Source organism: Cuculus canorus, chromosome 2 (assembly GCF_017976375.1).
Source record: "Cuculus canorus isolate bCucCan1 chromosome 2, bCucCan1.pri, whole genome shotgun sequence".
NCBI classification, from domain to species: Eukaryota; Metazoa; Chordata; class Aves; order Cuculiformes; family Cuculidae; genus Cuculus; species Cuculus canorus.
Window position 1 is genome coordinate 161,912,514 of NC_071402.1, and position 25,844 is coordinate 161,938,357.

Below are 25,844 nucleotides of genomic sequence, written 5' to 3' on the forward strand. Positions count from 1 at the left end.
ATCTGTCCACGTGGGACCCTCAGCATCAGCTTCAGAGGCCATCGGGCTGCCAAGGCAGTCACCCTGTGGGCCCTGGTGCAGCCGCTGGTGTTTCTTCAGATCAGACTTCTGGCTGTAGGCCTCGCTGCAATCATCACACTTGTAGGGTTTCTCGCCGGTGTGGATGCGCTGGTGCTTGATCAGGGCACCCTTCTGGCTGAAGCTCTTGCTGCAGTTGACACAGGAAAAGGGCTTCTCACCACTGTGGATTCACTTACACTTGAGAAGGGAGATGGTGTTGCTAAAGCTCTTCCCACAGTCAACAAAGGCAAAGGGGCACTCATCTGTGTGGATGCGCTGGTGGTTGATCAGGGAGTCCTTCTGGAGGAAGCTCTTGCTACACCTGGAGCAGGTGAAGGGCCACTCACCCGTGTGGCTCTGTTCATGGATGGCCAGTGCAGTCTGGTTCCTAAAGCTCTTCTTGCACTCAGGGAACATGGAGGGGGTCTTCTCCAGCAACCAGGGGGCTGGGCCAGAGTGGAGGTGAGGGCTGAAGTGGTGGTAACCGTGGACGCAGGCAAAGAAGCGCTCAGCAGTGTGTACACACCGGTGATTTGTCAGATCACACTTCCAGATGAAGTTCTTGTCACAGTTGGAGCAGCGAAGGGGGCTCAGTGGAGTGGATGCGCTGGTGCTTGATCAGAACCCTCTTTTCTCTGAAGCTCCTCCCACAGTCAGTGCAGATGAAGGGTCGCTCACCCGTGTGGATGCGCTGGTGGATGACAAGGTCACTCTTGCGTCTGAAGCTCTTGCCGCAGTCGGAGCAGGTGAAGGGTCGCTCGCCAGTGTGGATGCGCTGGTGTGTGACCAGATGCTCCTTCCGGCTGAAGCGGTGGTTACAATTGGGACAAGTGAAGGGACGCTCGCCAGTGTGGATGCGCTGGTGGATAACCAATTGTTGCTTTTGGCTGAAGCAGTGATTGCAGTGGCTGCAGGCAAAGGGGCGCTCGCCGGTGTGGATGCGCTGGTGCTTGACCAAGTGTTGTTTCTGGATGAAGTTCTTGCCGCATTCAGGGCAGGTGAAGGGGCGCTCGCCCGTGTGGCTCCGCTCGTGGATGGCCAATGCAGTCCGGGTGCTGAAGCTCTTGTTGCACTCAGGACACGTGGGGAGCGGCTTCTGCAAAGGCTGGGGGGGTATCATGGGGGAGAGCTGAGGTTGTCCTGAGAGGTCCGCCGAGGTCCCTCTGAGCTGGCTTTGGGATGAGTCTCCCCAGCTTCTGCTGATGGAACAACCCACCGCTGCCACGGACCCCCGGGACCCGCCCGGCACGGGGCTGCGGTGCCTCCGCTGCTCCCCGGGGGGGTCTGGAACGCACGGCGTCTCTCCTCGCTCCAGCTTGCAGATAAGCTCGGGCTTGACGGTGTCCCAGCCTGTCCGGGGTACAGAGAGAAGCACCTTCACCCGCACTGCCGGGATGGCACCGCCGGACCCAGCACCTCCAGATCCAGGACCCCCATCCCCGGCACCCACATCCCCGGCACCTCCATCCCCGGCACCCCCATCCCCGCACCCCCATCCCCGGCACCCCCATCCCCGGCATCTCACCCAGCGAGGCGAGCATTCCGTAGGTGTCCAGCATCACCTCCCGGTAGAGCCGCCGCTGCCAGCCCGCCAGCTCTGCCCACTCCTGGCGGGAGAAGTAGACGGCCACCTCCTCGAACGGCCCCGCCATCTGCAGCCCGAAGCACGGCCGGAGCCCCCGCCTCGCCCCCCGACACCCCCTCTGCCCGCAGCTCCGCCGCCGCCAAGGACGGAGACGACGAAAGGGTTCTGGGGCGGAATTGGTGTCTCTCGAGCAGCCCAGGCTCCAGGCGGGCACAGCCCAGAGCGGCTCTCGCTGCAGCAGCGCCTGGGGGGAAATTGCGAGGCCCCGAGCGGCCCCGCTCCGGTCGAGCCTCAGAGCGCAATCAGCATCTGCTTTGGAAGGGAAGTGGTTTTTTCCGGCCTGGCCGCCCCCCACCCCCACGCAACCCCCCAGGCTCCGAGCCCAGTGCTGGCGCCAGCGAGTCGGAAGGAGCGCGGGGTCCCAGAGCATCCCAGTGCCGGAGGGCTCTGCATCCCAGTGCCCCGGGCCCGGGGAAGAGCAGCCCCGCAGGCAGGCTGGCCCTGCAGCCCCCGGCCCCTCTGCGGGCAGCCCGGCTGCGAGAAGGGCACTGCCAGGCCTGGCGGGGGAGCGGCGACCCCGGGGCTGCCGGGTCCGGCCTGGCGGCGTCAGGGTTGGGGCAGAGGGGGCCGGGCAAGGCGCGGCGGGGCGAGCTGAGCCGGGCGTGCTTCGGGCTGCGGATGGCGGGGCCGTTCGAGGAGGTGGCCGTCTACTTCTCCCGCCAGGAGTGGGCAGAGCTGGCGGGCTGGCAGCGGCGGCTCTACCGGGAGGTGATGCTGGACACCTACGGAATGCTCGCCTCGCTGGGTGAGATGCCGGGGATGGGGGTGCGGGGATGGGGGTGCCGGGGATGGGGGTGCGGGGATGGGGGTGCGGGGATGGGGGTGCCGGGGATGGGGGTGCCGGGGATGGGGCTGCCGGGGATGGGGGTGCGGGGATGGAAGTGCCGGGGATGGAGATGCCGGGGATGGGGGTGCGGGGATGGAAGTGCCGGGGATGGAGATGCCGGGGATGGGGGTGCTGGGATGGGGGTCCCGGGGATGGGGGTGCCGGGGATCGAGGTGCCATCCCGGCAGTGTGGGTGAAGGTGTTTCTCTCTGTGCCCCGGACAGGTTGGGCCGCCGTTAAGCCCGAGCTCATCTGCAGGTTGGAGCGAGGAGAGACGCAGTGCGTGCCAGACCCCCCCGGGGAGAGGCAGAGGCACCGCAGCCCTGTGCCGGGCGGGTCCCGAGGTTCCCCTGGGGGCGTGGGGGGTTCCTCCAGCAGGGGTTTGGGAGAATCATCCCAAGATGAACCAAGCGGGAGCTGCGGAGGCCCAGAAGGGCACCCTCACCCTCCTCTTGGCCTGGCCCCCCAGCCGCGGGAGAAGACCCCGCTCACATGCCCTGAGTGCAACAAGAGCTTCAGGAGTCGGAGTGCACTGACCGCCCACAAGAAGATCCACACGGGTGAGGGCCCCTTCACCTGCACCAACTGCAGTAAGAGCTTCAGCTGGAAGAGCAGCCTGACCAGACACGAACGCATCCACACGGGTGAGCGCCCCTTTCACTGTGCTGACTGTGGAAAGAGCTTCATCTGGAAGCATCACCTGATTCCCCACCAGCGCATCCACTCTGGTGAGCGCCTCTTTTCCTGTACCAGCTGTGGCAAGAGCTTCAATGAGAAGGTCTCCTTGATCAGACACCAGCGCATCCATACGGGTGAGCGCCCCTTCGTATGCATGGAGTGTGGCAAAAGCTTCAGACAGAAGCATCACATGCTCAGCCACCAGAGCGTCCACACAGGCGAGCGCCCTTTTGTCTGTGCTGACTGTGGCAAGAACTTCAACTGGAAGGTCAGCCTGATCATGCACCAACGCATCCACAGTGGTGAGAAGCCGTACAACTGTGAGGTGTGCAACAAGACTTTCAGGCAGAAGTCTGACCTGAAGAGACACCAGCGGGTGCATTGATCCCTGCGGGTGGTGCCAGAGGGTGAGGAGTGGGAAGGTGCATGTCCTTCCCTGTCAGGGGAGAAGATCCCGGGAGGCGGCTGCAAGAAGCGGTTTTGGTCCAAGGGGACCATGCTGGCTCACCAGCGCATCCACAGCACCCTCCGTCTGCTGACACCACCACTCCGTCGACCCCGAAACTGCTGCTGAGAGTCCTATAGGGCACTCGGGCTCTGCTGCAGGGGTGGCTGCGGGGGACACCCTGTGGGAATAAAACTAAATATGGAGAAAAAAGGGAACACTGAAGTTTTATGAATCCTCCCTCCCCTCACAGGCTGAGTACAAGGCAGTTTTCCTTAGAAACCAATCAGTGAAGGTGTAACATGCAGAGGTGCAGCACAGTTTTCATCGGAAAGGAATGCATCGAGGACATCTTGCCCTGTGATGTGGGTGCCAGGACATTTGGGGACAGCCGTGTCCAGCCCCCGCTATCAGCAAGGAGCCTGGTACCCAAGGACAATGCCCCTTTATGTTCCAAGAAGACAAATTGCAGTCACCGCTCTGACACTCCTGCTCTCCAGCTGACCTGTTCGCTTTACACCATCACAGCAATAGCATTGTAATACTAAAGCACAGCTCCATACAGAAGGCTGCCCGCCTCCTCCCCGGCTCTGAGGCAAAGCACTCCCGTAACCACTCCTACTGCGCCTGCGGTCAGGTTTTGGCATGTGAAGGGAGAACTTTTCCTCCAGCAATCGGCAGGGTTTGACGTTGTGCCTTCAGTCACTCTCGATCCACCTAAAACCCCTCCCCAAAAGTGTGATTATAAATATGAAAACAAAGGGGAAAGTTTTGTTGGGAAAATGTCATCGAAACTTTTGGGGTCAACCAATGCGTTGGACCCTATCTCCCCTCCCCCTGTTGGGACGCTGCTGGGATAAGACCTTAGCGTTAGACACACTGAATATAGATCTTAACAACAAGCTAATTCTTAGCATCTCTCTCTACTTGAGCCTTAACTACATATTCCTCACCTGCACATCGCTCTGATCTGGGCTCGGGTATTTGATTTTCAATGTATTTTCCCAAACACCATCTTCTCCCCAGACACCACCCAACCCTTATTTAGTCACGAGTTGTTAGAATTGTTATAATAAACCTGACTTGTTCACCTGTAGACAAGGCTCGGGAATCTTACTGACCGTTAAGGGGGACATAAAGGGAACTTAATTAACTTCCCTTGAATTCTCAAGAACTGAGAACTCTATCCTCTCGTGAGCATCCTCCAGCCGGCACAGCTCCCTCAGGGCCTTCCCTCTTCACAAACCACAGGTCCAGCGGGCACCTTGCCCCATCGGGTCACTCGCCAGCTGTGTCAGCAAGTTCTCTTCCACCCACTCCAGGAACCTCCTAGACTGGTTCCTCTCTGCTGCTTTGTGTTTCCAGCAGACATCCCGTGGACTGAAGTCCCCCATGAGGATGAGGGCTGGTGATGGCGAGGCTCCTCCCAGCTGCTTCTAGAATAACTCCTCTGCCCCTTCATCCTGGCCGGGTGGTCTGTAACAGACTCCCACCACGACATCTGCCTCACTGGCCTTCCCCTGAGTCTTCGCCACAAACCTCCAACCCAGCATCACATCACAGAGCTCCAGAGAAGCCAAACACTCCCTAACACACAGGGCCACCCCAGCACCTCTTCTTCCTCACCGTGAGTGTGTGCCTGTCCAGGACAGAGACAGACAGTTTCTGAAGCAGAATGCTGTGAGAAACTGTGTCAGAGGCTTTACTGAAGTCCAAGAAGACTCCATCCACAGCCTTTCCCCCATCCAGTAGTCGAGTCACTTTGTCATAGAAGGTGATCACGTTAGTTTGGCAAGATCTGCCTTTCGTGAACCCGTGTTGATCGGGACTGATTACCCGCTTCTCTTGCATGTGCTTCATGATAGCACTCAAGATCACCTGTTCCGTGACTTTCCCCAGCACTGACATCAGACTGACAGGCCTGGAGTTCCCCGGATCCTCCCCGCAACCCTTCCGGTAGATGGGCACAACATCAGCCAGCCTCCAGTCCAGTGGAACTTCCCCAGTCAGCTGGTCCTTCCCCAGGACCGCTGGAAGGTGATGGAAAGGGGTTTGGAAAGGGCATCCGCCAGCTCCTTCAATACTCTTGGGTGAATCCCATCTGGCCCCATAGACTTGTGGGTGTCTAGATGGGCAAGCGAGTCTCTAACCGCCTCCTCTTGGATCACGGGAGCCTCATTCTGCTCCTCTGACTCCTGGGTTTGTACACAGAGGGAACAACTTCCCTTGCTATTAAAGACTGAGGCAAAGAAGGCATTAAGTACCTCAGCCTTGTCCTTATCCCCTGTCACTGTTGTTCCTTCTGCATCCAATAGGGACTGAATATTCTCCCCAGTCCTCCTTTTCTTGTTCATGTATTTGTAGCAAGATTTTTTATTATCTTTCACAGACTTAGCCAGTTTGATTTCTAGTTGGGCCTCAGCCCTCCTGATTTTTTCCCTGCACCATCTCACTTCCTCCCTGTAGTCCACCCAAGACGCCTGCCCCTTCTTCCAAAGATCATAGACCTTCCTCTTCTTTTTGATATCTCTCAAGATCTCCCTACTCAACCAAGTTGTTCTTTTCCCCCGCCGGCTCCTTTTCCAGAACACAGGGATGGCTTGCTCCTGAGCTGCTAGGATTTCATTTCTGAAGAGCGCCCAGCCCTCGTGGGCTCCCTTGCCCTGAAGGACTGTCTCCCATGGGACTTTGCCAACAGCCTTCTGAACAGTCCAAAGTCTGCCCTCTGGAAGTTTAATGTGACTGTTTTGCTCATCCCCTTCTTCATCTCACCCAGAACTGAAGACCCTATCAGCTCATGATCGCTTCGTCCCAGGCGTCCCCCAACCGTCACATCCCTCACAAGGCCTTCTCTGCTCACAAACAGCAGGTCCAGGAGGGCACTCTCCCTCATCAGCTCACTCACCAGTTGTGTGAGGAAGTTGTCTTCCACACACTCCAGCAACCTCCTAGGCTGCTTCCTTTCTGCTGTGTTGTACTTCCAGCAGATATCAGGAAGATTGAAGTCTCCCACGAGGACGAGAGGTAGCGATCTAGAGAGTGTCCGCAGCTGTTTATAGAAGAGCTCATCAGCTGCTTCTTCTTGGCTGGGTGGTCTGTAGCAGACTCCCATCACAATGTCAGCCTTCTTGTGGGCTCCTCTGATTTTAACCCAGAGGCACTCAGTCCCTTCCTCACCATAACTTGTGGAAGAATGGCTCGGTGATCGAGGGCATGATTTAATAGCAGTGAACAATCCAGGGTTTGCTGTTTGTGGCTCGGCCTGACCTTGAGATGAGATAAAAGGGAGCAGAATACAAGAATGTGGAATCCAGCGTGGGAAAGCCCTGAAGAGTCGTGATGAGAACTTTGTATCTGCCCTTTTCGCGTGCTCAAGAGCGTCTGGCCAGTTGCGTGACAGCACAAGGCGCATGAACAGTGGGACATAACCAATTAGGATTTGTTTTGTTAGCGCGTGCATTATTAGGATAAGTATATAAGAAGTGTAAGGTGTATGAATAAATGAGAACCATCATACTCATATTGAGACTCCATCGTTACTCCGGGTCCGCCTCCCACTCCGACATCTGGTAGCAGAGGATGGTTACAGGACACCTTTGACTTCTCCGAGACTGCGGTAAGCAGCTGGAGGAGGGGAGTGGGAAACCGCGGCTAAGGGAAGCGCTGCCTGTGCATAGTCAAGGTAGACGCTGGTGCGAGGTCGCTCCTCACCCCTTAGGGATAATTATGGAAACAGAAGCTGCGGCAACGCTACTTGCGGGAATCCTCTCTAAGAGAGGGCATGAACTGCCCAAAACTGCTGGAAACAGAAGCTGTGGCAACGCTACTTGCGGGAATCCTCTCTAAGAGAGAGCATGAACTGCCCGCAAAACTGCTGATAAAACTTCTACATTTAGGTAGAAAATGGGGACACTTTACTGATCCGCAGACGTTGTTTTTTGTTACGGATTGGGGAGATTATGGAGAAACGTTGTGGGAAAAGACTATATCAGGAACCGACAAGGATGAAAAGGAATTAAAGCTGTTCGGGGGGACTGCAAGATCACGAAAAAGGGCAAAGAGCCTTTTGGGGGCTGTGGGGAAACTTGGCAAACTGTCGTTAATACTTTACAAGCACTGAAGGCGAAGTCAAAAGTTGCCGCTGCCGCTGTGTGCGCCACAGCCCCCCCAATCCCCCGGCTGAACCTCATTGCACCACGATGCGTATGAGTGCTTTCTTTGGGGTGAGCCAGAATTACCCAATGAAAGGAATGACTGGGAAAGTTTGTACCAGCGTCTGCGAGCTCTAAATCCGTCTGTAAAAAGGGGGAATGCGTCTGAGGACATAGACGGCCCCATTGCGCCGGAGGCACCCGATGTTCACCCATCAGAGGGTGGAAGTGCAATGATATAGGAACCAGAAGTGCCCACAGCAGCCGTCTGCGCTGATCAAGTGCGGGGTGGACAAAGCTGTGGGGCTGGCGAGGAATCAGAGGAGGAAGAAGATGCCTCGAAAATGCTGTAACAACCAAGGACTGTTACCTGTTAAACAATTGATACAAACCTCATTTTATAATATATGTGCATATTGTAAGCGTTGTATTTGTTGGGTACGGTGTAGAATTTAAATATTCGTACCATCGTGCTCTTCTTATTGACCGGTCGTAAACTATATTGTATGGGTATATTAAGGCAGCTCTCAAAAGAGTGGTTCTGTGTGTGTATGTGTGTTTAAAGTGCTTTAAACTTTTGTAAGATTTGCAAATTGGGTTTTGGTCATAGCAGTTTGAGCCTCTGTTTGTTTCGATTAATCTTAAAAATGCAACTCTGAGACCTTTCAATCCCAAACGTCCACTAAGCCGGCAGACAGGTAGATTTACCTGGGACCTTTGAAGTGAAAGGCTGCAGAGGAAACAATTTTAAACAGAGAAAAAAAATTGAAAAAAAAAAGGAAAAAAATAGAAATATACAAAACCAATGCAGACAATAGAAAAAGAAAATGGAAAACCACCAGCCCTGTGGCTGTGTGTGAGTTTCCCCCCCACCCTATTCCCCTCCCAGCCCTGTGGCTGTGTGTGAGGTTTTTTTCCCTCCCCCAATCCTCCCATCCCTTACTCCTGATTTTGTTTGAATGTGAAGGTTTTTTGTTTTGTTTCAGCTTGGCAGTCCTTATCTCTCCAGGGGAGTAACAATTTGTGAAGGACACTCTGCATTCCAGTGTCCCTTACAAGAACCGTTTGATGAACTGGCACTGCAGACATCCAGGGATATGCTGAGAGATAAAGGACTTGTTGTTGCACCTGAAAAAGTACAAAGGTCATCTCTGTGGAAGTATTTGGGCTGGAGCACTTCTGATGCCCAAACCCCACCACAGAAAATCGAATTGACGATCAGTTTACGAACTGTGAAAGATGTCCAAATGTTGTTAGGGGATATTCAATGGGTCCGCCCTTGTGTGGGCGTTTCCAACTCTGATATTGCTCCCTTGACTGTGTTGTTGCACAATGCCTCCAAAACTGAGCTTTTTGAGCTCCTTTGACTGCAGATCAAAGGACTCTTTTACAAAAAGCCAATCGTCCCTTACAAACATCTTGGTCATCTCGGAAGGTGCTGAATTTACCCATCTCGCTTTTGGTTTGTAACAATAGCGAATCCCCATTCGAATCCCCATTCGCAGTCATCTGTCAATGGGAAAACAAAAGGGGAATCTGGGAAGGACAGAGACCTGGATGACCCTGACATTGCCAGGAGCAAGAGAACCGGTAAAGCTGAATCATTCTGGGTATTGGAATGGGTGTTTCTGGGTGTGCAGCCAAACAGGAGCATTCAAACCAGACCCGAAGCTGTGGCAGAGTTAGCACGAAAAGGCAGATCTCGAATTATTGAGATCAGTGGTCAAGAACCTGCAGACATTAGCATTCCAGTTAGTGCTGTAGACCTGGAGTGGTGGTTACAAAATGTAATACCGCTTCAGGAAGCCCTATGAGGATTTGAAGGACAAATACATTCGCAGCAGCCCCAAGGGAAGAAGTGGCAAATATTGTCACAAAATCAGTGGCTGGAGAGAACGAAAGTCAGTATGCAACCACTGGTGGATGGCCTTACTGTGTATACCGACGCCGGGAAACGACTGCATGGTGCTGTTTGTGTATGGCACGAACGTGCTGAATGGCACAAGCATATTTTGGAGGGACAGCCCCAAGGTTCTTTAAAGACCTTAGAATTAACTGCTGTTGGTTGGGCCTCGTTGAATTGGCTAACCACCCCTCTTAATGTTCTAACGGACTCATTGTATGTAGCAGTAGTCCCAAGATGAGAGGATGCTCTTCTAAGACAGACAACTAACCCAAGATTAGGAGCATTGTTTGTGCAATTACGCTCCACGCTCCAACAACGCACAGAGCCTCCAACAACCCACAGAGCCTCGTTGTGTTATTCATGTGCGAAGTCATTAACTTGACATGGGACTAGGAAGGGGTAATCAGATAGCAGATAGCTTCGTTAGTCCAGCTCAGCATATGCCCCCTATGGATGAATTCTGTGTAGCAAGACAGAGTCACGACCAATTTCACCAGAATGCCAAAGGATTAAAACGACAGTATGGCTTAACAGGGAATGAAGCCCATAGTATTGTACAAGCCTGTCCAAGATGTGGAAATCATGGTCCAGGAATAGGGATCGGAGTTAACCCTAAAGGACTAAAGTCCTTAGAGCTTTGGCAAAGGGATGTCACCCACATTGGGGAATTTGGAAGACTAAAATATGTTCATGTGACAATCGATACCTTTTCGAAATTTGTATGGGCAACCGCATTACCTGGTGAGAAAGCACAACATGTGTGTAAACAGCTGTTGTCCTGCTTTGCTGTAATGGGGGTGCCTGAGACCGTAAAAACAGATAATGGGCCTGCCTATACTAGTCAAAAGACGAGGGTCTTTTTGTCCAAGTGGGGAGTACAACACATCACAGGAATCCCGCACTCTCCCACCGGGCAGGCTTTGGTGGAGCGAACTCATCAAGTGTTGAAAGATTATTTACAAAGACAAAAAGACACTGAAATGGATGTGCAAATGAGATTGAAGAAGGTTTTGTTCACATTAAACTATTTGTGTTTAATGAGTGATAGAGAAGAGCCACCGGTGATAATACATCATCAAAGTATAAGGTTGAATGAAAAGACAATTATCGCCAGCTTTCGAGTACTATATAGAGATCCAGTAACGGGAATATGGAAAGGACCTGTTGCTGTAATATTTAATGGTCGAGGATATATGTGTGTTTCCACGGAAGGTGGTCCTAGGTGGATACCAGCGAAAAGCATTTGACCCTATCAAGAGACGTCATCAGAACGTGATCAACAGCCTACAGGAGAAGATCCTGCACAGGAATGAATGAAGAAAGCTGTAATTGTGGGAATTGTGATCCCTGGGTGTTGCATAACTGTGGTGACTGTGATAATAATCAGTGGCCCTGTAATACGGACTATTAAGGATCAAAATTGGAAGAAAGTAAAAGAAAACTGTAGGCATTCTTGTAAATGGAAACGGTATCGAAAATGAGGCAGTTTTGGCTGTGTTTAGTATGTTTAAAACTGGTCATTGCAGTCTGCCACCTCGCATTGTTTGATCTGCGACAAAATGTATGGGTTACTCCTGCACAAGTCTTGAACATTACTAGTTTTGTGCCAGTTTGGTGGCCCCAAGCTTACCATTTGTGACTTGTCTGATAGGCATTCCCATTAAAATAAATAAATAAATAATTTTTTTTTTTTCAACTTTAATCAAACAATGCAAAGAGTTGAAGTCACAGTTTAACATCACTAGTAACCTACCCTTCCGATGGGAAAACGAGAGCGAAGCATTCGACAAATATGATAATTGGGATGAGAAACTTCCAATTGGACCCGAACCACAAGAACTTCAACTTGTGGATCCATTGAATGCTACGTACTGGGTTTTGGGGTTTTTTTAGATTTTATTTTATAGGTTTAGCATCGTGGTCTGAGGTATAGAAGGAAACAAGACTAGTGCACCAAGCAGCACCAGCAATAATTAATCCCATGGGGAACAGCAGTGATTGGGAGCGGAAATGGTGCAACATTACAATACGAAATAAAACCCACTCCGCTCCTGGCACTGCATTACCAAGAGGATTACCACCAGGATATTTTTGATCTGTGGTAATTGAGCGCGGGCAGGCATGCCCTCTAACCCGAAGGGTGGACCACGTACCATTGGTCAGCCCAGTTTGGGCGTTCCATATCATCATCCAAATCAAACTCATCCCACAAGGTGGAAAAGAGACCTGAATTATGGAATTTTTGGGAAAGATTTTTTTGCATTTCTTTTGCTATCAAGAGTTGCAGCCGTAAAAGCGCATAAAAACTTAGAACAATGATTTTGTTGGGTAGTGAAACAAGCCAACATGACAAGTGGAGTTTTGTCTGAACTGGCTGACGACATGACATGTCTACCGTGCAGCATACTGTTTCACAGAACAGAGCAGCAATAGATTTCTTCTTCTTTTTTTGTTATTGGCGCATGGTCATGGCTGTGACCATTTTGACCTAGGTTTTTCTTTTGGTTTGGATGGATTATGCAACTGGTTAGGATTGACTGGTTGGCTTAGGAGCGTATTAAAAATGGGATTAATTTTTATACTTGTAGAATTAGTTCTTTTCAGTTGTGTAAGGTTATGTCTAAGAAAAATGCTATCACGAATAACAAATGAACCCTGGCTTGTTCAAAACAAAAAGGGGGAATTGTGGAAGAATGGCTCGGTGAACGAGGGCATGATTTAATAGCAGTGAACAATCCAGGGTTTGCTGTCTGTAGCTAGGCCTGACCTTGAGATAAGATAAAAGGGAGTAGAATACAAGAATGTGGAATCCAGCGTGGGAAAGTCCCGAAGAGTCGTGATGAAAACTTTGTATCTGCCCCTTTCGAGTGCTCAAGAGCGTCTGGCCAGTTGCGTGACAGCACAAGGCGCGTGAACAGAGGGGCATAACCAATTAGGATTTGTTTTATTAGCGCGTGCGTTATTAGGATAAGTATATAAGAAGTGTAAGGTGTATGAATAAATGAGAACCATCATACTCGTATTGAGACTCCATCGTTACTCCGGGTCCACCTCCCACTCCGACAGCTGGTGTTTCTGTTCCAGACTTCTGGCTGCAGGTCTGGCCACGCTTGTAGGGCTTCTCGCCGGTGTGGATGCGCTGGTGTCTGGTCAGGGCACTCTTAAGGCTGAAGCTCTTGCCACCATCAGTGCAGGCAAAGGGGTGCTCTGCGATGTGGATGCACAGGTGGGTGATGAGGTGGCCCTTCTGGCTGAAGCTCTTGCTGCAGTTGACACAGGAAAAGGGCTTCTCACCACTGTGGATTCACTTACACTTGAGAAGGGAGATGGTGTTGCTAAAGCTCTTCCCACAGTCAATAAAGGCAAAGGGGCATTCACCTGTGTGGATGCGCTGGTGGTTGATCAGGGAGTCCTTCTGGAGGAAGCTCTTGCTACACCTGGAGCAGGTGAAGGACCACTCACCCGTGTGGCTCTGTTCATGGATGGCCAGTGCAGTCTGGTTCCTAAAGCTCTTCTTGCACTCAAGGAACATGGAGAGGGTCTTCTCCAGCAACCAGGGGGCTGGGCCAGAGTGGAGGTGAGGGCTGAAGTGGTGGTAACCGTGGACGCAGGCAAAGAAGCGCTCAGCAGTGTGTACACACCGGTGATTCGTCAGGTCACACTTCCAGATGAAGTTCTTGTCACAGTTGGAGCAGCGAAGGGGGCTCAGTGGAGTGGATGCGCTGGTGCTTGATCAGGGCCCCCTTCTCTCTGAAGCTCTTGCTGCAGTCGGAGCAGGTGAAGGGTCGCTCGCCAGTGTGGATGCGCTGGTGGATGACAAGGTCACTCTTGCGTCTGAAGCTCTTGCCGCAGTCGGAGCAGGTGAAGGGTCGCTCGCCAGTGTGGATGCGCTGGTGAGTGACCAGATGCTCCTTCCGGCTGAAGCGGTGGTCACAATTGGGACAAGTGAAGGGGCGCTCGCCCGTGTGGATGCGCTGGTGACTGACCAAGTGTTGCTTTTGGCTGAAGCAGTGGTTGCAGTGGTTGCAGGCAAAGGGACGCTCACCAGTGTGGATGCGCTGGTGCTTGATCAGGGCCCCCTTCTCTCTGAAGCTCCTCCCACAGTCAGTGCAGATGAAGGGACGCTCGCCCGTGTGGATGCGCTGGTGATTGACCAAGTGTCGCTTTTGGCTGAAGCAGTCGTTGCAGTGGTTGCAGGCAAAGGGACGCTCGCCAGTGTGGATGCGCTGGTGGCTGACAAGGTCACCCTTGCGTCTGAAGCTCTTGACGCAGTCAGAGCACGTGAAGGGTCGCTCGCCAGTGTGGATGCGCTGGTGTTTGATAAGGGACCCCTTCTGGCTGAAGCTCTTGTTGCAGTCAGCACAGATGAAGGGGCTTTCCTTGGTGTGGGTGCGCTGGTGAGTGAGCAGGTGTTGCTTTTGGCTGAATTTGTAACCACAGTCAACACAGGCAAAGGGGCGCTCGCCGGTGTGGATGCGCTGGTGTTTGACCAGGTGTTTTTTCTGGATGAAGTTCTTGCCGCATTCAGGGCAGGTGAAGGGGCGTTCGCCCGTGTGGCTCCGCTCGTGGATGGCCAATGCAGTCCGGGTGCTGAAGCTCTTGTTGCACTCAGGACACGTGGGGAGTGGCTTCTGCAAAGGCTGGGGGGGTATCATGGGGGAGAGCTGAGGTTGTCCTGAGTGGTTCGCCGAGGTCCCTCTGAGCTGGCTTTGGGACGAGTCCCCCCAGCTTCCGCTGATGGAACAACCCACCGCTGCCACGGACCCCCGGGACCCGCCCGGCACAGGGCTGCGGTGCCTCCGCTGCTCCCCGGGGGGGTCTGGAACGCACGGCGTCTCTCCTCGCTCCAGCTTGCAGATGAGCTCGGGCTTAACGGTGTCCCAGCCTGTCCGGGGTACAGAGAGAAGCACCTTCACCCGCACTGCCGGGATGGCAGCGCCGGACCCAGCACCTCCAGCTCCAGCACCCACGGCCCCGGCATCCCCAGGACCGGCATCCCCAATCCCGGCACACCCAACCACGGCAGCCCCAGAACCAGCACCCCCAGCTCCGCGACCTCCAGCCCCAGCACCCACAGCCCCAGCACGGTCCCCCGTCCCCCCCTGTCCCGGCACCCCATCCCCGGCACCCCCATCCCCGCACCCCCATCCCCGGCACCCCCATCCCCGGCACCCCCATCCCCGCACCCCCATCCCCGGCATCTCACCCAGCGAGGCGAGCATTCCGTAGGTGTCCAGCATCACCTCCCGGTAGAGCCGCCGCTGCCAGCCCGCCAGCTCTGCCCACTCCTGGCGGGAGAAGTAGACGGCCACCTCCTCGAACGGCCCCGCCATCTGCAGCCCGAAGCACGGCCGGAGCCCCCGCCTCGCCCCCCGACACCCCCTCTGCCCGCAGCTCCGCCGCCGACAAGGACGGAGACGACGAAAGGGTTCTGGGGCGGAATTGGTGTCTCTCGAGCAGCCCAGGCTCCAGGCGGGCACAGCCCAGAGCGGCTCTCGCTGCAGCAGCGCCTGGGGGGAAATTGCGAGGCCCCGAGCGGCCCCGCTCCGGTCGAGCCTCAGAGCGCAATCAGCATCTGCTTTGGAAGGGAAGTGGTTTTTTCCGGCCTGGCCGCCCCCCACCCCCACGCAACCCCCCAGGCTCCGAGCCCAGTGCTGGCGCCAGCGAGTCGGAAGGAGCGCGGGGTCCCAGAGCATCCCAGTGCCGGAGGGCTCTGCATCCCAGTGCCCCGGGCCCGGGGAAGAGCAGCCCCGCAGGCAGGCTGGCCCTGCAGCCTGGGTGTGCTGGGACGGGGGGTGCCGGTACTGGGGGTGCTGGGCCGGCGCTGCCATCCCGGCCGTGCGGGTGAAGGTGCTTCTCTCTGTACCCCGGACAGGTTGGGCCGCCGTTAAGCCCGAGATCATCTGCAGTTTGAGAGAGACGCCGTGCGTGCCAGACCCCCCCGGGGCGCGGCAGAGGCACCGCAGCCCTGTGCCGGGCGGGTGTCGGGCATCCGCTAGAGGGGTTCGTGATTCCAGCATCAGAAGTTGCGGGGGTTCATCTCACAGCCAGCTCAGTGGGAGCCTGGGAGCACCCTCAGCTCCACCCTTTGCAGGCTCCCCAGCTGCTGAATAAGATGCCCCCAACATGTCCGGAGTGCAAGAAGAGCTTCAGGTGCGACAGTGTGCTCGCTATCCACGTGCAGAGCCACACGGACAAGCGCACCTTCACCTGCACCAACTGCAGCAAGAGCTTCATCCAGAAACATCGCTTGACAAGACACCAGCTCATCCACAGGTGTGAACACCCCTTCAGCTGAAGCTACTGCAGCAAGAAATTCAGCGAGAAGCAGAGCCTGGTCAAACACCAGCATATCCACACTGGTGAGCGTCCCTTTCCCTGTGCTGACTGCAGCAAGACTTTCATCCAGAAGTCCAACCTAATGAGCCACTGGCGCGCGTCCCTTTGCCTGTGGCCACTGTGACCACCACTTCAGAAGGAAGGAACAGGTTTAAAGAGAAGGGCGCTCTGATCACCCATCTGATCACCCCGGGGGTCCCTCAGCTCATTTGAGCCTTAGACCCCCACCAAGCCCTCTGTCCCACAAGATGAAGCTGTTCAAGTCAAACCCGTCCCTTTTGCAGTCACAGGGACTTTGGGGTTTGCCCCCTCTGGCAAGACTTGGCTGGTTGCAAAATGCATTTTCTTCTGCCTGTGTCCTCTTGGTTGCATAATGATTGAGTGTAGTTAAAAGCCCTTGTGGGACACAGACTGGGAACAGCTGGAGTGTGTTCTGACTTAGCTCAAAGGGGCTGATCTGCTCTCAGCCCATGAGAGCATCTCCAGGTGGGATCAGGCAGGGCAGGTGCCGTTAGAGAATCAGTAGCATAAGAGCAACCATGGGGTAAACCTGTTCATCCGAAACGAATACCCAAGGAAGGAAAGGGTTAAAATGGGGAAAAGAATTTACAAAACACGCACATTTCAGAGTAATTGAAATTAAACGTTTCCTATGGTCTAACTTCTATATCTGTAAAACATTTAAAGACCTCTTTCTACAGGAATGTAATGGAGAAAAATATAGCTATGGTTGAACTTGGAGGCTCTGGTCTTCCTTGAAGACGTCTTTAAAGACTCTGCACTCAGAATATGCTTCGTGGGTGTAACTTTACACCTCAACCGTCCACGTGGGCTCCGAAAACAGTCATAAAATAGAGCCGAACATGTGCTTGCACTAGCAAGGACAACGCGTTTTGTTACTTCTACACACAAGCGTTTGCAGATCTGGTCCCAGATTGGATTGTGAGTGATTAATATCTCCCGATCCTGGGCACTTCCATCAATCGCATGCTTGGCACGTGGGCCATCCTGGCATCAGTGACGCACCAGGGTACAATTGGCCAAAGAAATCCACAGCTCCGACTCAGAGCAGACATCACTCATGCCTCACCTGCACTAAAAGTCATCCAAGTCAGTTATCCCTCAAAGGACAAGGATTGGTAGAACATGTTCTAATTCTAAAGCGGCAACATAACAGTCAAACGGAAAGGCATCTTTTGTCTTTTCCTTTGGAATATTTTCCTCAACCTCACTGCCTTTGAACAACCCCACACTGCCTTAGGGACAGGAGCAGTGCAGTTGTGACACAAATATCTCCTTTGCAAGGTGTGATAAAGGGTTTTTGTTAAGCATCCCGATGCGCGGTCACCAATCCTGGAGCAATTGATCTAGCTGGTGCAGTCCCACAACTCCACCAGTAGTCAAAGACGATTTTCTTTAATACCAATGCCACAAACAAAGCAACCACAGAAAAACGCACCAGTGACCCTTTGCAAGGTCCTTTGATCTGTTTGACCGGACGCATTGTCCGGTGCCACTTGCTCCCTCTTGCCAACCGCTCCCTATTGCAGAAACAAGCTCTGCTTCGCAAACTCACCAGGAGTTTAGTGTTTGCCACCCAGAGGGCCCAGCACCCCTGCAGCAGTGCTCAGTGCCCCGTGGGACCCTCAGCGGCGGTTTTGCGGGCACTGGACTGTGGAGGCGGCCGCAGGCTGGGGCTGCTGGTGAGCCAGCATGGTCCCCTCCAAGGACTTGGCCTCCATCCACCCCCTCACCTGAGCACACCCCATCCTGTCACTGCCCTACAGGACCGACCAATGCCCCACTGCACCCAGTGTTATCTCTTCAGGTTCTGCTTCTGCCTGTGGGTCTTGTCACGCCTGCCACACTTCTAGGGCTTCTTGATAGTGTGGTTGTGCTGATGGATGACCAGGGATTTCTGCCATGTGAAGCGGAGGTCACAGTGGCCACAGGCAAAGGGGCGCTGGCAGGTGTGGATGCGCTGGTGGTCAGTCAGAGAGTCCTTCCATCTGAAGCTCTTACTGCACTTGGCACAGGTGAAGGGCTACTTGCTTGTGTGGGTGCGCTGGGGGTGTGGGTGGGCCCGAAGCACGCCCGGCTCAGCTCGCCCCGCCGCGCCTTGCCCGGCCCCCTCTGCCCCAACCCTGACGCCGCCAGGCCGGACCCGGCAGCCCCGGGGTCGCCGCTCCCCCGCCAGGCCTGGCAGTGCCCTTCTCGCAGCCGGGCTGCCCGCAGAGGGGCCGGGGGCTGCAGGGCCAGCCTGCCTGCGGGGCTGCTCTTCCCCGGGCCCGGGGCACTGGGATGCAGAGCCCTCCGGGACTGGGATACTCTGGGACCCCGCGCTCCTTCCGACTCGCTGGCGCCAGCACTGGGCTCGGAGCCTGGGGGGTTGCGTGGGGGTGGGGGGCGGCCAGGCCGGAAAAAACCACTTCCCTTCCAAAGCAGATGCTGATTGCGCTCTGAGGCTCGACCGGAGCGGGGCCGCTCGGGGCCTCGCAATTTCCCCCCAGGCGCTGCTGCAGCGAGAGCCGCTCTGGGCTGTGCCCGCCTGGAGCCTGGGCTGCTCGAGAGACACCAATTCCGCCCCAGAACCCTTTAGTCGTCTCCGTCCTTGGCGGCGGCGGAGCTGCGGGCAGAGGGGGTGTCGGGGGGCGAGGCGGGGGCTCCGGCCGTGCTTCGGGCTGCAGATGGCGGGGCCGTTCGAGGAGGTGGCCGTCTACTTCTCCCGCCAGGAGTGGGCAGAGCTGGCGGGCTGGCAGCGGCGGCTCTACCGGGAGGTGATGCTGGACACCTACGGAATGCTCGCCTCGCTGGGTGAGATGCCGGGGATGGGGGTGCGGGGATGGGGGTGCCGGGGATGGGGGTGCCGGGGCCGTGGGTGCTGGAGCTGGAGATGCTGGGTCCGGCGCTGCCATCCCGGCAGTGCGGGTGAAGGTGCTTCTCTCTGTACCCCGGACAGGCTGGGACACCGTTAAGCCCGAGCTCATTTGCAAGCTGGAGCGAGGAGAGACGCCGTGCGTTCCAGACCCCCCCGGGGAGCAGCGGAGGCACCGCAGCCCTGTGCCGGGCGGGTCCCGGGGGTCCGTGGCAGCGGTGGGTTGTTCCATCAGCAGAAGCTGCGGGGACTCGTCCCAAACCCAGCTCAGAGGGACCCCGGCGAACCACTCAGGACAACCTCAGCTCTCCCCCATGATAACCCCCCAGCCTTTGCAGAAGCCGCTCCCCACGTGTCCGGAGTGCAACAAGAGCTTCAGGACCCGGACTGCATTGGCCATCCACGAGCGGAGCCACACGGGCGAGCGCCCCTTCACCTGCCCTGAATGCGGCAAGAACTTCATCCAGAAAAAACACCTGGTCAAACACCAGCTCATCCACACCGGCGAGCGCCCCTTTGCCTGTGTTGACTGTGGTTACAAATTCAGCCAAAAGCAACACCTGCTCACTCACCGGCGCATCCACACCAAGGAACGCCCCTTCATCTGCGCTGACTGCAACAAGAGCTTCAGGCAGAAGGGCTCCCTTATCAAACACCAGCGCATCCACACTGGCGAGCGCCCCTTCACCTGCTCCGTCTGCAGCAAGAGCTTCAGCCGCAAGGGTAACCTTGTCATTCACCAGCGCATCCACACTGGCGAGCGCCCCTTCACCTGCTCCATCTGCAGCAAGAGCTTCAGCCGCAAGGGTAACCTTGTCATTCACCAGCGCATCCACACTGGTGAGCGACCCTTCACCTGCTCCGACTGCGGCAAGAGCTTCAGCCGCAAGGGTGACCTTGTCATTCACCAGCGCATCCACACTGGCGAGCGTCCCTTTGCCTGCAACCACTGCAACCACTACTTCAGCCAAAAGCAACACTTGGTCATCCACCAGCGCATCCACACTGGTGAGCGACCCTTCACCTGCTCCAACTGCAGCAAGAGCTTCAGAGAGAAGGGGGCCCTGACCAAGCACCAGCGCATCCACTCCACTGAGCCCCCTTCGCTGCTCCAACTGTGACAAGAACTTCATCTGGAAGTGCGCCCTGACGAATCACCGGTGTGTACACACCGATGAGCCTCTCTTTGCCTGCAGCCACTGCAACCACCACTTCAGCCCTCACCTCCACTCTGGCCCAGCCCCCTGGTTGCTGGAGAAGACCCTCTCCATGTTCCCTGAGTGCAAGAAGAGCTTTAGGAACCAGACTGCACTGGCCATCCATGAACAGAGCCACACGGGTGAGTGGCCCTTCACCTGCTCCAGGTGTAGCAAGAGCTTCCTCCAGAAGGACTCCCTGATCAACCACCAGCGCATCCACACAGATGAGTGCTCCTTTGCCTTTATTGATTGTGGGAAGAGCTTTAGCAACACCATCTCCCTTCTCAAGTGTAAGTGAATCCACAGTGGTGAGAAGCCCTTTTCCTGTGTCAACTGCAGCAAGAGCTTCAGCCAGAAGGGCCACCTCATCACCCACCTGTGCATCCACATCGCAGAGCACCCCTTTGCCTGCACTGATGGCGGCAAGAGCTTCAGCCTTAAGAGTGCCCTGACCAGACACCAGCGCATCCACACCGGCGAGAAGCCCTACAAGCGTGGCCAGACCTGCAGCCAGAAGTCTGGAACAGAAACACCAGCGAGTGCACCGGGCCGTGCTGGCAGTGCCGAGGGCGGCTGGCATTCCCTGATCAATTACCAGCGCATCCACACTGGTCAGCAGCCCTCCACCTGTGCTGCCTGCGGCAAGAGCTTCAGCCAGAAGGGTGCCCTGATCAAGCACCAGCGCATCCACACCGGCGAGAAACCCTACAAGTGTGATGATTGCAGCGAGGCCTACAGCCAGAAGTCTGATCTGAAGAAACACCAGCGGCTGCACCAGGGCCCACAGGGTGACTGCCTTGGCAGCCCGGTGGCCTCTGAAGCTGCTGCTGAGGGTCCCACGTGGACAGATGCTGCTTTCTTTTTCCTATTTGAGACTAAATCAAAAGCTTCTTGGTGCTGATGACAAGCAGTGAGCTCCACGGCAGCACAGTGTGCGCCACTGCTCTCCAGCGGCAGCACCTCGGGCCCCACATCCCCTCGCTCATCCCTCTAAATCCCCTTCCTGGCCTGTTCTAGCTGGGACAGGGCGAGAGGCTGGGATGTGCCCGGGAGCTCTGGTGGGCAGATGGATGAAGCAGCGCTGTGGCGGAGCTCGAGGGCTGTGGGTATGGGATTGTCTGGATGCAAGGTGCAGCCCATGCCGGGCCCAGGGGAGCTTGCTTGAACTGCCTGCCCTTCCCATCAGCTTTTAACAATACTTGTGTCAGCACAGGAGCACAAAGTCACTGGTGCCTCGAGTTTCCTTCAGCTGGATGGGGGTTTCAGTGCAAAGATACGAGGTGGGGGGAGGGTACGATCAGATTCTACTGCGGCAGCATCTGGATGGGACACTCCCCTATCCCCACAGAGGGCACTGGTCAGGTTGTGTGGTAGACCACAATTCACCATCTGCTTTGCAAGTTAAGGAGTTTTTCTGTCCTTGCTGCCTCCTGCTGGAGGCACCAACAGGTCCTGCAAGGCACCCAGCTGGGACAAGGCCAGGGCGCCCAGCACCTGAGCCTGGCAGGGACTCCTGCCAGAGAGGAGGCCAGCAGTCCAGTATCCCAGCATCCCAGTCTCCCACCCAGACATGGATCTCAGCATTCCCGTAGCAGGTGAGGCAGCTCCCAGGAACCCGGGGCTCCACTACGCCGTGCTACAGCCAGGGAAACCCTCAGCCCCACGGCAGCTCTAAGTCTCCAGTGATGGCATCGGTCCTCCTCTCGCTGCTCCAGCCGTGGGGATGTGCCACGGGCAGGACACTGGTCTCTCCCACGGCCTCCAGCCCCCCTACTTGTACTTGGACAAGGCTTCCAGCAGCACCAGGCCCTGGGTGCAGGACAGGAGGGGCAGGTAGATGGGGAGGTGAAGGGAACAGAAACAATATCCGGGAGGCCATGTAGTTTGCTCAGAAGGGTTTCTTTGGGCATCTATATTGAAAGGGACACAGGCCTACAAGTTTTCTACACGTGCCTGCAAAGGCAGGGGCTTTACTAAGATCAGGGTCTCTTTTTCCACAGGGCAGGCATTTTACTATGCTCATTATATTTAAATGAGGGTCAACCCTTCCCAGTTCAGTCTCTTCCAGTCTGTTATCTCAGCAGGGTTGTTGTTGCTTGCAAGCTCCCGGTTAGTTCATCCTCTTTCTCTTTCATGTCTTCAGCTCAGGGCTGTTTCACAGGCTCCCTCAGTTCCTGCATCCACAGGATCCGTACCCACCAGTGCATCCACATGGGTGAGCGCCTCTTTGCCTGTTCCAACTGTGGCAAGAGCTTCAGCCAGAAGGAACACCTGATCCAGCACCAGCACAGCCACACCGGCGAGAAACCCTACAGGTGTGACGAGTGTGACAAGACCTACAGCCAGAAGTGTGACCTAAAGAGACACCAGCGGGTGCATGAGGGCCCCAGGAGAGTGCCAGAGGGTGGCCAGCAGGAGGAGGGGTGTCTGTCCCTGTTGGGGGGGAGGACAGAAGCCTTCCAGTGAGGCAGCTGCAAGAAATTATCTTGGGATGAGGAGAGCATGCTGGCCCACCAGTGAACCCCCAGCACCCCTAGCCTGCAGCCGCCTCCACAACCTGTCACCCCCAAACCTGCCACTGAGGGTCCTGCAGGGCACCGGGGACTCTGCTGCAGGGGTGGCTGCAGGGGGACACTCGGAGCCCCGACCTCTGGCTCCTCCAGAGCAGCTGCACATGAGCTGGAAGCGAGTGGCAACCATGGCTCCGTCCAACACTGCCTACGGCTCGGGCTGCTGCCAGAGAAGCATCCTCACCGGCACGGTGTGGATCCTCCTGAGATGGGGACCCTATTGCCTAAAGAGATAAAGCTGTGACAGCAGCCGAGGGATGCCCTGCCTTTGAGTGACGAGGATCAGCACGGACCCCCCTGGCTTTCTGAGCTTCTCCAGGGGAGCCTGAGAGCCGCTGGATCTGTCCCGCGTCCCGGACTTGGTCACCGGTTCATGCCTTAGGGATTCTGCGGCTGAGTTGGCAGCCAGTCCGAGTTGGTTTGACCCGGGAGAGTCCCCTCAGAGCGACCAAGGCTGGGATCGCTGTTGATAAATTCACAGGGGAAGGGCTGAGAGAGGTTTAACAAAGATGGAACAAACTTGTAACAAAAAAGTAACAAAGTTGTAACACAAATGTATCAAAGCTGTAGCAAAAATGTATCAAAGCTGCAGCAGCTGAAGGTGCAGTTGGGGTTATTTTTCCCCCAGAAGGTCCAACAAAGGCAGAGGCGACTGAGCAAAAAGGCCTCCCTTCCTCCGGGGGAAGAGAAGCGCAGCCCATCGCCCCGACCGTCGGGTCAGGGGGTTCTTTAATTCCTCCTCCCCAACAAAAGGGGGTCCGGGGGCCAATTTCGCCTCTTGCAAACTCCTGGGTGCTTCTTGGCGAGGTGGGACTGAGTCCCTCAGTGAGTGTCGAGTGGCCCTTGGCACGGCCGCTCCTGTTTGGTTAAGCATCCCGATGCGCGGTCACCAGTCCTGGAGCAATTGATCTAGCTGGTGCAGTCCCACAACTCCACCGGTAGTCAAGGACGATTTTCTTTAATACCCAATGCCACAAACAAAGCAACCACAGAAAATCGCACCAGTGACCCTTTGCAAGGTCCTTTGATCTGTTTGACCGGACCCATTGTCCGGTGCCACTTGCTCCCTCTTGCCAACCGCTCCCTTTTGCAGAAACAAGCTCTGCTTCGCAAACTCACCAGGAGTTTAGTGTTTGCCACCCACAGGGCCCAGCACCCCTGCAGCAGTGCCCAGTGCCCCGCGGGACCCTCAGCGGCGGTTTTGGGGGCACTGGATTGTGGAGGCGGCCGCAGGCTGGGGCTGCTGGTGAGCCAGCATGGACCCCTCCAAGGACTTGGCCTCCATCCACCCCCTCACCTGAGCACACCCCATCCTGTCACTGCCCTACAGGACCGCCCAATGCCCCACTGCACCCAGTGTTGTCTCTTCAGGTTCTGCTTCTGCCTGTAGGTCTTGTCATGCCTGCCACACTTCTAGGGCTTCTTGCTAGTGTGGATGCGCTGAGGGATGACCAGGGATTTCTTCCATGTGAAGCGGAGGTCACAGTGGCCACAGGCAAAGGGGCGCTGGCAGGTGTGGATGCACTGGTGGTCAGTCAGAGAGTCCTTCCATCTGAAGCTCTCACTGCACTTGGCACAGGTGAAGGACTACTTGCTTGTGTGGGTGCGCTGGTGTCTGCTCAGAGAGGTCTTCTGCCTGAAGCTCTTACTGCACTCAGTGCAGGTGAAGGGACGTTCACCAGTGTGGATGCGCTGATGCTTGACCAGGTCTTGCTTCTGGCTGAAGCTCTTGCCACACTCCGTGCAGGTGAAGGGGCGCTCACCAGAGTGGATGCGCTGGTGGGGAATCAGGTGATGCTTCCAGGTGAAGCTCTTTCCACAGTCAGCACAGTGAAAGGGGCGCTCACCCGTGTGGATGCGCTGGTGTCTTCTCAGGTAGCTCTTCCAGATGAAGCTCTTACTGCAGTCGGTGCAGGTGAAGGGGCGCTCACCCGTGTGGATGTGCTTGTGGGCGGTCAGTGCACTCCAACTCCTGAAGCTCTTATTGCACTCAGGGCATGTGAGGGGGGTCTTCTCCCGCGGCTGGGGGGCCAGGCCAAGAGGAGGGTGAGGGTCTCTGCAGTTCCCGCTTGGTTCGCCTTGGGATGATTCCCCCGAACTCCTGCTGGAGGAACCCTCCACGCCCCCAGTGGAATCCCGGGACCCGCCCGGCACAGGGCTGTGGTGTCTCTGCCGCGCCCCGGGGTGGTCTGGCACGCACGGCGTCTCTCCTCGCTCCAACCTGCAGATGAGCTCGGGCTTAACGGCGGCCCAACCTGTCCGGGGCACAGAGAGAAGCACCTTGACCCGCACTGCCGGGATGGCACCGCCGGCCCAGCATCTCCAGTCCCGGCATCCCCATCCCCGGCACCCCCATCCCCGGCACCCCCATCCACGGCACCCCCATCCCCGGCATCCCCATCCCCACACCCCTATCCCCGGCACCCCCATCCCCGCACCCCCATCCCCGGCATCTCACCCAGCGAGGCGAGCATTCCGTAGGTGTCCAGCATCACCTCCCGGTAGAGCCGCCGCTGCCAGCCCGCCAGCTCTGCCCACTCCTGGCGGGAGAAGTAGACGGCCACCTCCTCGAACGGCCCCGCCATCCGCAGCCCGAAGCACGCCCGGCTCAGCTCGCCCCGCCGCGCCTTGCCCGGCCCCCTCTGCCCCAACCCTGACGCCGCCAGGCCGGACCCGGCAGCCCCGGGGTCGCCGCTCCCCCGCCAGGCCTGGCAGTGCCCTTCTCGCAGCCGGGCTGCCCGCAGAGGGGCCGGGGGCTGCAGGGCCAGCCTGCCTGCGGGGCTGCTCTTCCCCGGGCCCGGGGCACTGGGATGCAGAGCCCTCCGGCACTGGGATGCTCTGGGACCCCGCGCTCCTTCCGACTCGCTGGCGCCAGCACTGGGCTCGGAGCCTGGGGGGTGGCGGGGGGGGGGGGGGCGGCCAGGCCGGAAAAAACCACTTCCCTTCCAAAGCAGATGCTGATTGCGCTCTGAGGCTCGACCGGAGCGGGGCCGCTCGGGGCCTCGCAATTTCCCCCCAGGCGCTGCTGCAGCGAGAGCCGCTCTGGGCTGTGCCCGCCTGGAGCCTGGGCTGCTCGAGAGACACCAATTCCGCCCCAGAACCCTTTCGTCGTCTCCGTCCTTGGCGGCGGCGGAGCTGCGGGCAGAGGGG

General features: G+C 56.4%; 4 protein-coding genes and 1 pseudogene across 5 annotated transcripts; 2 read left to right on the plus strand and 3 right to left on the minus strand.

Annotated features, from left to right (window-relative positions):
• Window positions 1–16: 16 nt before the first annotated feature.
• Window positions 17–1,391, minus strand: LOC128851210 (gastrula zinc finger protein XlCGF49.1-like). Its single transcript, XM_054058478.1, has one exon. The coding sequence runs from the start codon at window positions 1,178–1,180 to the stop codon at window positions 626–628; it is 555 nt and encodes a 184-aa protein (XP_053914453.1). The 5' UTR covers window positions 1,181–1,391; the 3' UTR covers window positions 17–625.
• A 46-nt stretch (window positions 1,392–1,437) lies between these two features.
• Window positions 1,438–2,075, minus strand: LOC128851163 (zinc finger protein 41-like). Its single transcript, XM_054057910.1, has 2 exons — window positions 1,566–2,075; window positions 1,438–1,446 (listed from the first exon to the last, which is right to left on the minus strand). The coding sequence occupies exons 1-2, from the start codon at window positions 2,073–2,075 to the stop codon at window positions 1,438–1,440; spliced, it is 519 nt and encodes a 172-aa protein (XP_053913885.1).
• On the plus strand, window positions 1,591–9,218 carry LOC104057972 (gastrula zinc finger protein XlCGF7.1). 2 transcript variants are annotated; one of them, XR_008448482.1, is made up of 3 exons: window positions 1,591–2,450; window positions 2,756–7,270; window positions 8,792–9,218. XR_008448482.1 is itself a non-coding variant. In XM_054058458.1 (2 exons), the coding sequence occupies exons 1-2, from the start codon at window positions 2,324–2,326 to the stop codon at window positions 3,592–3,594; spliced, it is 966 nt and encodes a 321-aa protein (XP_053914433.1). In that variant the 5' UTR covers window positions 1,591–2,323; the 3' UTR covers window positions 3,595–9,218. The 2 variants fall into 2 exon arrangements, 1 of the variants encoding a protein (XP_053914433.1); XM_054058458.1 differs by having other exon boundaries at window positions 2,756–9,218.
• A 2,887-nt stretch (window positions 9,219–12,105) lies between these two features.
• On the minus strand, window positions 12,106–25,839 carry LOC128851164 (uncharacterized). The gene is given in 10 exon segments (XM_054057911.1): window positions 12,106–13,415; window positions 13,417–14,596; window positions 14,918–15,706; window positions 18,099–18,431; window positions 19,362–19,958; window positions 20,281–20,875; window positions 22,324–22,479; window positions 23,405–23,552; window positions 24,115–24,949; window positions 25,153–25,839. Coding segments are annotated over 10 exon segments (5,160 nt in total). The 5' UTR covers window positions 25,280–25,839; the 3' UTR covers window positions 12,106–13,015.
• On the plus strand, window positions 19,065–24,284 carry LOC128851191 (gastrula zinc finger protein XlCGF57.1-like; annotated as a pseudogene).
• Window positions 25,840–25,844: the final 5 nt, after the last annotated feature.